The sequence below is a fragment of the Oncorhynchus mykiss genome, chromosome 3 (genome assembly GCF_057628025.1).
Source record: "Oncorhynchus mykiss isolate SJ-2025 chromosome 3, ASM5762802v1, whole genome shotgun sequence".
Taxonomy (NCBI): domain Eukaryota; kingdom Metazoa; phylum Chordata; class Actinopteri; order Salmoniformes; family Salmonidae; genus Oncorhynchus; species Oncorhynchus mykiss.
Window position 1 is genome coordinate 66,480,926 of NC_143024.1, and position 12,494 is coordinate 66,493,419.

At 41.1% G+C, this 12,494-nt stretch overlaps 1 protein-coding gene across 1 annotated transcript; it reads left to right on the plus strand.

The window, feature by feature from the left end:
* Positions 1-2,037: 2,037 nt before the first annotated feature.
* Positions 2,038-11,873, plus strand: LOC110520222 (uncharacterized). The gene is made up of 10 exons (XM_021597383.3): positions 2,038-2,268; positions 3,550-3,876; positions 4,085-4,348; positions 4,513-4,812; positions 5,005-5,304; positions 6,662-6,763; positions 6,883-6,957; positions 7,667-7,750; positions 7,861-7,892; positions 11,447-11,873. The coding sequence occupies exons 1-10, from the start codon at positions 2,130-2,132 to the stop codon at positions 11,480-11,482; spliced, it is 1,659 nt and encodes a 552-aa protein (XP_021453058.3). The 5' UTR covers positions 2,038-2,129; the 3' UTR covers positions 11,483-11,873.
* Positions 11,874-12,494: the final 621 nt, after the last annotated feature.

Here is a 12,494-nt window from a genome sequence, read left to right on the forward strand (position 1 = left end):
ACACTACTTCTATTATTTTAATTGCACAGCATTTACATTATATTCTGCTACATGTTGCTAAACTGTGACATGTTTGACTATTGTTTTGATCCCATTGATGCCTATTATCGGCAGGTAGCCTAGTGGTTAGAGCGTTGGACTAGTAACCAAAAGGTTGTTAGATCAAATCCCTCAACTGACAAGGTAAAAATCTGTTGTTCTGCCCCTGAACAAGGCAGTTAACCAACTGTTCCAAGGCCGTCATTGAAAATAAGAATTTATTCTTATTGACTGACTTGCTTAGTTATATAAATGTAAAATAAATTATGATGGTGGTGTGGCATTGATAATTTAACCTTTAATCCTGCTCCGTAATCCCTGCTTGCTACATTCAGTATGTGGCTGATACAAGTAAAGTGAGATTTTATGAAGTACTACAGTGCCTTGCGAAAGTATTCGGCCCCCTTGAACTTTGCGACCTTTTGCCACATTTCAGGCTTCAAACATAAAGATATAAAACTGTATTTTTTTGTGAAGAAACAACAACAAGTGGGACACAATCATGAAGTGGAACGACATTTATTGGATATTTCAAACTTTTTTAACAAATCAAAAACTGAAAAATTGGGCGTGCAAAATTATTCAGCCCCCTTAAGTTAATACTTTGTAGCGCCACCTTTTGCTGCGATTACAGCTGTAAGTCGCTTGGGGTATGTCTCTATCAGTTTTGCACATCGAGAGACTGAAATTATTTCCCATTCCTCCTTGCAAAACAGCTCGAGCTCAGTGAGGTTGGATGGAGAGCATTTGTGAACAGCAGTTTTCAGTTCTTTCCACAGATTCTCGATTGGATTCAGGTCTGGACTTTGACTTGGCCATTCTAACACCTGGATATGTTTATTTTTGAACCATTCCATTGTAGATTTTGCTTTATGTTTTGGATCATTGTCTTGTTGGTAGACAAATCTCCGTCCCAGTCTCAGGTCTTTTGCAGACTCCATCAGGTTTTCTTCCAGAATGGTCCTGTATTTGGCTCCATCCATCTTCCCATCAATTTTAACCATCTTCCCTGTCCCTGCTGAAGAAAAGCAGGCCCAAACCACGATGCTGCCACCACCATGTTTGACAGTGGGGATGGTGTGTTCAGCTGTGTTGCTTTTACGCCAAACATAACGTTTTGCATTGTTGCCAAAAAGTTCAATTTTGGTTTCATCTGACCAGAGCACCTTCTTCCACATGTTTGGTGTGTCTCCCAGGTGGCTTGTGGCAAACTTTAAACGACACTTTTTATGGATATCTTTAAGAAATGGCTTTCTTCTTGCCACTCTTCCATTAAGGCCAGATTTGTGCAATATACGACTGATTGTTGTACTATGGACAGAGTCTCCCACCTCAGCTGTAGATCTCTGCAGTTCATCCAGAGTGATCATGGGCCTCTTGGCTGCATCTCTGATCAGTCTTCTCCTTGTATGAGCTGAAAGTTTAGAGGGACGGCCAGGTTCTAGGTCGATTTGCAGTGGTCTGATACTCCTTCCATTTCAATATTATCGCTTGCACAGTGCTCCTTGGGATGTTTAAAGCTTGGGAAATATTTTTGTATCCAAATCCGGCTTTAAACTACTTCACAACAGTATCTCGGACCTGCCTGGTGTGTTCCTTGTTCTTCATGATGCTCTCTGCGCTTTTAACGGACCTCTGAGACTATCACAGTGCAGGTGCATTTATACGGAGACTTGACTACACACAGGCGGATTGTATTTATCATCATTAGTCATTTAGGTCAACATTGGATCATTCAGAGATCCTCACTGAACTTCTGGAGAGAGTTTGCTGAATCATTTTGCACGGCCAATTTTTCAGTTTTTGATTTGTTAAAAAAGTTTGAAATATCCAATAAATGTCGTTCCACTTCATGATTGTGTCCCACTTGTTGTTGATTCTTCACAAAAAAATACAGTTTTATATCTTTATGTTTGAAGCCTGAAATGTGGCAAAAGGTCGCAAAGTTCAAGGGGGCCGAATACTTTCGCAAGGCACTGTACATCCTCAGATTTGCACTCATTTTAAATTGCATCACATCTGTAGTTTTTGAACTTCTTCTTTTCTTCAGTCATTTCCTGAACCTATTTATCAGAGATGTCAGTAATGATATGAGTTGGCTACTGAGTAGATACGGGAACAGAACAGTAACATACAGCAACATGGGGCAGTACAGTGGCTCTATGGGTGTAACGTTGTTGTGGGTTCTGCTGTGGATATCTAGATCCGGTCAGGGACTCTCAGCTGAACGTGAGTAACGTGTTTCTGGTTGAATTATTTGACATAAAAGAGTCACCATTTAAAGAGGTAAACTGTAGTTGCTACATCCATTTGGAGACCTTTAAATGAATGATATACACCAGCATAGCCACGGGAAGTAGTTTGGGGTGGAACGCAGTAAAAAAAATTCAGCAATGGAGGATGGGGGAGGGGCTGAGAATGTTTTGTCAAGGGGGTCGCATTTTTGTGTGAATTTTTAAGGATATTTTCAATCAGATATTTCAGGGGGTGCTACAGCAGCCTCAGCACTCCTACTTCCTGCAGCTGTGAACACCCAGGATGGGAAACTGGCGGCCTGCCCCTTTTGACGGCCCTCGGGTCAAAAGAAGAAGTACATTTAAAAAAAGAACGTTTTTTCTCAGTCGGGGTCCCAACCTACTGTTGCAAGTTAGAATAGGATCATATACAATGTGACATTTTTTAAATATGTTTTGCATCAGCAGTTTTTCTATGATGCAGTCACTGATTGTCAGTCAATTAGTCCATGTCAGCTAAACATTTTTTTATTGGTAAGTTAGTCTTGCTGCTAGCTTTCTAAATTTAGTAATCATGGTCAAAATACCATCCGGGGGGAACACATTGATTTTGTTAGTCAGTCTCACTCAGATATCATATTAAAAACTGCACACATTTCTCCTCACCATATGGCAAAATGTGTAGAATTGCAGGAAATGAGTAAAACAAAATCAACTTGTAAAATTGTAGACAATTTACTCCAAAACATGTTTTTTCTCTCCGCTGTCAAGATGGGTTCTGCTGAAATGTTTTTCTCACTATGTGGTGATGGGGGGGATTATGCATATGTGGTTATGCAGACCTGCAAGGCATTTCCCTCCACTCATGATGAGTTCAGTTTTAGTGGCCCCCACCACCCACCAAGTTGCCCATCCCTGATATACATCCATTGATTCTTGAAGATTTGAACTGCATAATGAGCTTATTTCAACTGTTGTACCCCATCTGTATCCCAAATATAAGTTGTAAACAATATAAATATTATAAACATTTTTATAAATATCTCCAGGCCCATATCTCAGCTGTTTCCCAAATCAGTAGCAGGTTAACTGCTTTGTTGTTGTTCTATCAGCAGATTGCCCCTTTAAAGCATGACATACAAGTATGATGAAGCTATTGAGGAGCCATCTGAGAAAGAGAGCGAGAGAAAATGTGTGATTTGAACAGTGAATAATATTAATATAAAGATATTTTGCAGCTTTTTATCCCATCGTTTTGAATATCTTCCCTCCACAGAATTGTCAACGAAGATATTTTTCCTTGCCGAGACCAATACCAATAACAGAGTCACTCTCCAAGTTCCCCCTGCAGTTCTGAAAGGGACAGCACACCAATGGATGTGGACCTCACATGATGGCAGACACTCAAACACTTCAGTAGCCCAAATCACTTCCTCCATGAGTAGAAATCCTTCATGGAACACACAGGCTCCTTTCTCACAAGGAACAGGATATCTGTCTATGCAAACAAAATATGAAAATGCTGGAGAGTTTGTGCTCATGCAAACCAAACCAGCTTCAGCAGTTCTGGCGAGATTTGAGGTGTTTAGTTTTGTGGTTAAAGGTATATTGATCATGTTCAGTTTCTCAATGTGTATAATTTGAATCATTTTAAATATCAATGTATATTGCCTCGTCAATATCATAATAAGAGACAAACTTTTGCTGTTGTAATCATTTCATTATTGATTTTCAAGCATTTTAGATTTGTAAAAATGTAAACCACTGATTTCCACATTTCCCTCGTTTTATCTTCTTTTAACAAATTGCAGCGACACCAAACTATAACGGTAATGAAGTGTATCTGGGTTCTGATGTGAGTGTGCGTTGCGAGGTGTCCCACATACCAGATGGGGCCACACTGCAGTGGGAAAGACATGGAGATTCCACATCTAACACCACGCTGTTCTACAACAAAACGGCCCATATGATCATCCACACTGTCGATCAGAATTACCAGGGGAGATCTAACTGCAATTTCAGACTGAATGGAGAATTGTTGTTTAGAGTTCATACTACACTGTCTGTACAAACAGGTAATATTTATTAACATGAATGTAATATATTAACACATGACGTGACCAAATGTTAAATATTCAGGAAGATGGTCCTCAATAATACAAAGAAAAGAGTGATACAACTGCACTATACAGGCAAACAATATCATCAGCATTTTCCTTTTAACGTTTCTTTATTCCAGGCACATTTAATAACCCATTGATACATCTGTTTCGAGAGAGCAGCAACAGCAGTGAGGTGAAGTTGTTCTGCAGGTATAATTCCCCATACAGCAGAGCCGCATGGACCATGAGCAGATCACCAACATCTGTTACTCTGACTTCATCAGACAAAGTCAGAAGTGACCGATTCTCATCTCCCTCATTCAACGGATATGATTTCCCACTGCATGTCTCACCAGTGACATTTGAGGATAGTGGAGTTTTCACATGTTTATTTGAAGACCAGAGGTTCAGCTCGGTTAAAATCACAACCATTCGAGGTAACTTTGCTTTAGTCTTTTAACAATGAGAGAGCAGACACTCTGTTCACTTATACTGTTGGTTACTATGACAACCATACACTTTTAATTTAATCATTTAATTTAATCAGCTGTTCAGTACATTGTTACAGTTACTGCTCTTTCAGTCAAAGTACAGTACAGTACAGTACTTTTTTCTGTAATTTATCTTAGTATCTGAATCTGGAGGGCCCCCTGGTGGCCAGCCCGTGGTGGTGAGGTGTGAGGTGTCGGAGGTGAGCACCGACCCTGTGACCCTGGCCTGGATGAGGATGGAGGGGAGCAGGTGGCTGCTGGTCAAACAGGACATCCTGACAGAGAGTCACCCCACCAGGACGCTCAGTGTGACCCTGCCCAGCCTCCGTAGCGACCAGCTGCACTGGCAGTGTGCTGTGTTCACAGAGGGCATGCTCAGAGCGACAGCCTCCCTGACCCTCACACTCCCCACACAGACAACAATGTCATCAATGACAGGTAACAACTTGTTTTGCTGCACTTGCATTCTACGCTGTTCACAGGGGGCATGCTCAGTGCAAGCATTCCTCTCAGTTTCAGTGATTTCTGCTGGAAGATCAGAGTTCATTACATCAATATCTCTATGAAAGGTAACACATGTCTGTAGATTACATTAGATCACTCCATCTGAATGATTGGAATCTATTAAAGATTCAGTAAGATGACATCATCACAAACAACAGACAGTTCATCATACAAGTAACCAAATCAATGTCTATTGATTGCCCTTGGGCAATTTAAACTGTGATGAATTTAGAGTCTTAGTTTCACGTATACTCCCTCTCCGGCCTCTAGATCATCAGGCTGCTGATTATCCCGCACACCTGTCACCATCGTCAAGCGCACCACCACCTCATGACACTCACCTGGACCTCCTTGATTATCTTCCTTGTATCTGTCACACCCCTTGGTTCTTTCCTCAGGTGTTATTGACTGTTTCATGTCGGTGTGGTGTTTGGGTTTTGTTTATTTTTTAAAACACTTCCTCCCTGTAATTGCTTCCCGTCTCTCAGCACACTCGTTACAGAATAACACCTCACCGAAGGAAAGCATATATATAAAAAAAAGAAGAAATTGTGTCAATGTAAATGACGCCGGGTCCGGGAGCCGCTACAGGCTTTCATGCCTCCGCAGGATTGCCAGGCTCCCCTGCTTCCACCGGCTCGTCGGGCTCTCATGCCTCCGCCGGCTCGTCGGGCTCTCATGGCTCGTCGGGCTCTCATGCCTCCGCCTCGTCTGGCTCTCATGCCTCCGCGGGCTCGTCGGGCTCTCATGCCTCCGCGGGCTCGTCGGGCTCTCATGCCTCCGCCGGCTCGTCGGGCTCTCATGCCTCCGCCGGCTCGTCGGGCTCTCATGCCTCCGCCGGCGTGACAGGTTCCCGCGCTTCAGGCGGCATGACCGGTTCACTCCTGATCCCCGGGTTCATCACCTTTGTCGAGGAGGGGGTACTGTCATGCTCCCTCTCCGGCCTCTAGGTCATCAGACTGCTGATCCTGTCACCATCGTCAAGCGCACCAGCGCCTCATGACACTCACTTGGACTCCATCCCCTCCTTGGTTATCTTCCCAATATCTGTCACTCCCCTTGGTTCTTTCCTCAGGTGTTATTGACTCAGTTTCATGTCGGTGCGTTGTTTGTGTTTCGTGTTTTTTGTGTTTATTTATTAAAACACTCACTCCCTGTACTTGCTTCCCGACTCTCAGCGCACTCGTTACACTTAGCAAATGGAGTCAGCTGTGTAGTAAGTACTCATGTATCTCATATCCCAGCATGTTCTCTCTCATACTCTTTGTTTATGTCTTTTTGCTCACCACAGATGACCATCTGTGGACTGTGGCCATTGTGGCCTGCATTGCTATGGTTGTTGCTGGGGTCCTGGTTGGTGCTCTGGTGTTCTACCTGAAGAGGAAGAAGACAGGTAAAATACACTGAAAATGACCACTATTGCTGATCAAACTTGTTGGATTGCTACATCTTCAATTTAGGCCGATGTCAACAATTGTGTGAACATTTTTGCTATGATCGCTATTTTCAAAGCTGTGACGAACCTACCGCTGACCCAGAAGAATGACCCAGTCTACGATAACGCCACAGATCCACGAAGAGACCAAGGTATACACTTCTTCACTTTGGGTCTAATGTGATGTACAATATAGATATGTCTGTGGAGATTCCTCAGAGGAGGAAGGGGTGGACCATCCACTATTGTTTATAGTGAAACATTAAAGTTATCCTTTTTGGATAAAATTATACAAATATTATTATCACCAATAACTGATTTTAACACAGTGTTTTGTAATATTCTACAGTAGCCTCAACAGTACTCTGTAGGGTCACACCATGTAGCCGGAGTACAGTTATCTTACATTGACTTCAATACAAAACCTAGGAGGCTCATGGTTCTTACCCCCTTCCATAGACTTACACAGTAATTATGATGACTTCCGGAGGCCGTCGTCCAACCTATCAGAGCTCTTGCAGCATGAACTAACATGTTGTCCATCCAATCAAAATATCAGAATGAATTTTATACTGAAAGCAGAAGCTACCGCCAGCTAGCACTGCAGTGCATAAAATGTGGTGAGTAGTTGACTCATTGAGAGAGAGAAGACAATATTTGAACAGTTTATTTGCATGATATTCACTGAGGATGGTAGTCCCCTTCCTCCTCTGAGGAGCCTCCACTGGTACAGTAAGCAGAAAGTAGAGATGACATCCAAGATGACATCCAGAATGTTCCACAGTGCCAACCGATGTATAGGAAGTTACACATAAATCACAACTGTGTTAACATTTTAGCTTGTTTTTTTTTTACTACCAGAGAGCCAGAAGGGTCAAACAGGGGAAGATGAGAATGAGGAAGTTCATTACTCTGAATTTGCTTTGGGTGAACCCAGGCTTGGTGGTGAGTAGTGTGTGTGTGTGTGGAAAAACAGAATGTTTTTTGAATGTGAGGCGATCAAAGAATGTAACTTGTGTAGATGAAGCGTAACTATATGATTATCTTTTTTTCAGATACCAACAGAGTCACAGCAAGGTCAAATCAGGTAAGAATAGCACTTTATTAAAAGGATTGTTTTGTTATTTATATACAGAAACAGTCAAGGGTTTTTATTGTTAGTATTTTCTATATTGTAGATTAATAGTGAAGACTGCAAAATTATGAAATAACACATGGAATCATGTAGTAATCAAAAAAGTGTTAAACAAATCTAAATACATTTGAGATTCTTCAAAGTAACCACCCTTAGCCTTGATGACAACTTTGCACACTCTTTGCATTCTCTCAACCAACTTCATGAGGTAGTCACCTGGAATGCATTTCAATTCATGTTTGAGCCTGGTTAAAAGTTAATTTGTATAATTTATTTCCTTCTAAATGTGTTTGAGCCAATCAGTTGTGTTGTGACGTGACAAGGTATGGGGTGGTATAGTCCTATTTGGGAAAATACCAAATCCATATTATGGCAAGAACAACTCAAATAAGCAAAGAGAAACGACAGTCCATCTCTTTAAGACATGAAGGTCAGTCAATGCGGAACATTTCAAGAACTTTGAAAGTTTCTTCAAGTGCAGTCACAAACCTTCATGCTCTATGATGAAACTGTCTCTCATGAGGACCGCAACAGAAAGGAAGACCCAGAGTTACCTCTGCTGCAGAGGATCAGTTCATAAGTTACCAGCCACAGAAATTGCAGCCCAAATAAAAGCTTCCCAGAGTTCAAGCAACAGACATCTCAACATCAACTGTTCAGAGGAGACTGTGTGAATCAGGCCTTCGTGGTCTAATTGCTGCAAAGAAACCACTACTAAAGGACACCAATAAGAAGAGACTTGCTTTGGCCAAGAAACATGAGCAAGGGACATTAGACCAGTGGAAATCTGTCCTTTGGTCTGATGAATCTAAAGTTGAGATTTTTGGTTCCAACCTCCATTACTTTGTGAGACGCAGAGTGGGTCAACGGATGATCTCTGCATGTGTGGTTCCCACTGTGAAGCATGGAGGTGTGACAGTGTAGGGGTGCTTTGCTGGTGACACTGTCAGTGATTTATTTAGAATTCAAGTCACACTTAACCAGCATGGCTACCACAGCATTCTGTAGCGATACGCCATCCCATCTGGTTTGGGCTTAGTGGGATCATTTATTTTTCAACAGGACAATGATCCAACACATATCCAGGATGTGTAATGGCTATTTGACCAAGAAGGAGAGTGATGGAGTGCTGCATCAGATGACCTGGCCTCCACAGTCACCTGACCTCAACCCAATTGAGATGGTTTGGGATGAGTTGGACTGCAGAGTGAAGGAAAAGCAGCTATCAAGTGCTCAACATATGTGGGAACTCCTTCAAGACCGTTGGGGAAGCTGTTTAAGAGAATGCCAATAGTGTGCAAAGCTGTCAATGGAAAGGGGGGCTACTTTGAAGAATCTAAAATATATTTTGATTTGTTTAACACTTTTTTTGGTTACTTCATGATTCCATATGTGTTAATTTGATGTCTTCACTAATATTCTACAATGTAGAAAATAGTAAAGGTAAAGAAACCCTTGAATTAGTAGGTGTGTCAACTTTTGACTGGTACTATATACAGTGCCTTGCAAAAGTATTCGCCCCCCTTGAACTTTGCGACCTTTTGCCACATTTCAGGCTTCAAACACAAAGATATAAAACTGTATTTTTTTGTGAAGAATCAACAAGTGGGACACAATCATGAAGTGGAACGACATTTATTGGATATTTCAAACTTTTTTAACAAATCAAAAACTGAAAAATTGGGCGTGCAAAATTATTCAGCCCCCTTAAGTTAATACTTTGTAGCGCCACCTTTTGCTGCGATTACAGCTGTAAGTCGCTTGGGGTATGTCTCTATCAGTTTTGCACATCGAGCGACTGACATTTTTTCCCATTCCTCCTTGCAAAACAGCTCGAGCTCAGTGAGGTTGGATGGAGAGCATTTGTGAACAGCAGTTTTCAGTTCTTTCCACAGATTCTCGATTGGATTCAGGTCTGGACTTTGACTTGGCCATTCTAACACCTGGATATGTTTATTTTTGAACCATTCCATTGTAGATTTTGCTTTATGTTTTGGATCATTGTCTTGTTGGAAGACAAATCTCCGTCCCAGTCTCAGGTCTTTTGCAGACTCCATCAGGTTTTCTTCCAGAATGGTCCTGTATTTGGCTCCATCCATCTTCCCATCAATTTTAACCATCTTCCCTGTCCCTGCTGAAGAAAAGCAGGCCCAAACCATGATGCTGCCACCACCATGTTTGACAGTGGGGATGGTGTGTTCAGCTGTGTTGCTTTTACGCCAAACATAACGTTTTGCATTGTTGCCAAAAAGTTCAATTTTGGTTTCATCTGACCAGAGCACCTTCTTCCACATGTTTGGTGTGTCTCCCAGGTGGCTTGTGGCAAACTTTAAACAACACTTTTTATGGATATCTTTAAGAAATGGCTTTCTTCTTGCCACTCTTCCATAAAGGCCAGATTTGTGCAATATACGACTGATTGTTGTCCTATGGACAGAGTCTCCCACCTCAGCTGTAGATCTCTGCAGTTCATCCAGAGTGATCATGGGCCTCTTGGCTGCATCTCTGATCAGTCTTCTCCTTGTATGAGCTGAAAGTTTAGAGGGACGGCCAGGTCTTGGTAGATTTGCAGTGGTCTGATACTCCTTCCATTTCAATATTATCGCTTGCACAGTGCTCCTTGGGATGTTTAAAGCTTGGGAAATCTTTTTGTATCCAAATCCGGCTTTAAACTTCTTCACAACAGTATCTCGGACCTTCCTGGTGTGTTCCTTGTTCTCCATGATGCTCTCTGTGCTTTTAACGGACCTCTGAGACTATCACAGTGCAGGTGCATTTATACGGAGACTTGATTACACACAGGTGGATTGTATTTATCATCATTAGTCATTTAGGTCAACATTGGATCATTCAGAGATCCTCACTGAACTTCTGGAGAGAGTTTGCTGCACTGAAAGTAAAGGGGCTGAATAATTTTGCACGCCCAATTTTTCAGTTTTTGATTTGTTAAAAAGGTTTGAAATATCCAATAAATGTCGTTCCACTTCATGATTGTGTCCCACTTGTTGTTGATTCTTCAAATAAATACAGTTTTATATCTTTATGTTTGAAGCCTGAAATGTGGCAAAAGGTCGCAAAGTTCAAGGGGGCCGAATACTTTCGCAAGGCACTGTATCTCCCAGTCACTGTATCTCCCAGGCAACCACCTGGCCAAGATAAAGCAAAGCAGTGCGACAAAAACAACGACACAAGGCACTGTGTATATATATATGAGACAGATATTACAAATAGTAACTATATATATATATATACATACATACACATAGACAGATATAGTTACTATTTGTAATATCTGTCTTATATATAAGACAGATATTACAAATAGTAACTATATCTGTCTATATGTGTGTGTATATATATATATAGTTACTATTTGTAATATCTGTCTATATATATTACTATTTGTAATATCTGTATATATATATTAGTTACTATTTGTAATATCTGTCTAAATGTAGTGTGCTCCTTGTTTTATTTTTAACTGGTGTTTATGTCCATACATACAGGAAAGTGCTGTGATCTATTCAACTCTCAACATATAAGTAAAATTACCCATGTTAAGTTTCAGGGATTGTGTTCCACATTTTGACAATGACTTAATGTGTATTAGTCTACAGAGAAAATTAAACCACAATACTGATTGCTTTTGAAATTATGCTATATGCCAGTTACCTTTCATTTTAAGCCTATGAGATTTGTTCAATTAGTTTATTATACTGCTTTTGATTCGTGCATTTAATGATACAGTAATGTATGCTTACTAAGACTGCTGTGTAAATACAGCAGCTAGCCCAATTGGAGGGTTTACATTTTGGTCTGAAATATTGATGGCTGTAACCTACAAATAATAGTTTTATATATTTGTAGTCTTTCATGCATGTGCATTTTGTATGTTTCATTCGATATATGTTTAAATAAAAATGTTTTTCGTCATTTGATCTTATTGCATAGGTGAGTGGAGTTGGATGTGTTACCAGTAGATAGCACTGTTGGAAAGAAAATGATTATTTTGCGAGAATACAGTACATGAGGTTTGCGGAGGGGAATAATTCATTTTTCAGCCCTCTTTCCTTCTCCTTTGCTATCGCTAGTTCCTTTAGGGATTGCAGTGAAAAGGTAGTAATTCAACGCTTTTTCTCCCCAACAAAGGTATGTAGGCACACTAAATGCAATGAATAGACTGCACATCCAGAAGGAATGTCTTTATGCACAGACAGGTGCAGAGTAGCACCAAAATCCCTCCTGCTTTGTGCAGAGGTGTGTGTGTGTGTGTACGCAGACACTCACACACACACATGCTCGCTTATATGAGCATGCTTGTGTGTGTGTGTGCACATTTGGGAGCTATTGAAAAGATCCAAGGTCTCCTGAAATGAAGTCTTTTATACTTGATTTCGAGAGAAGGAATGGGAAACAAAACATGATTTCAATTCACACTGATACATAATGACTCGTGGAGGAAGTGAAGGCTGCAGGCGTTGAGAGGAGAATGAACCAAGGTGAACACATGTTCTGCCTTTCACCCTGCATGGTCTCCTTCACTGCAAACCCCTC

What these genes read in the sequence shown, in the direction of transcription:
- LOC110520222 (XM_021597383.3), top strand. Translation starts at nt 2,130, where the DNA reads ATGAGTTGGCTACTGAGTAGATACGGGAACAGAACAGTAACATACAGC. An exon ending in TACACTGTCTGTACAAACAG is followed by an intron (nt 4,349 to 4,512) that starts GTAATATTTATT and finishes TCTTTATTCCAG; the next exon opens with GCACATTTAATAACCCATTG. An exon ending in TAAAATCACAACCATTCGAG is followed by an intron (nt 4,813 to 5,004) that starts GTAACTTTGCTT and finishes AATTTATCTTAG; the next exon opens with TATCTGAATCTGGAGGGCCC.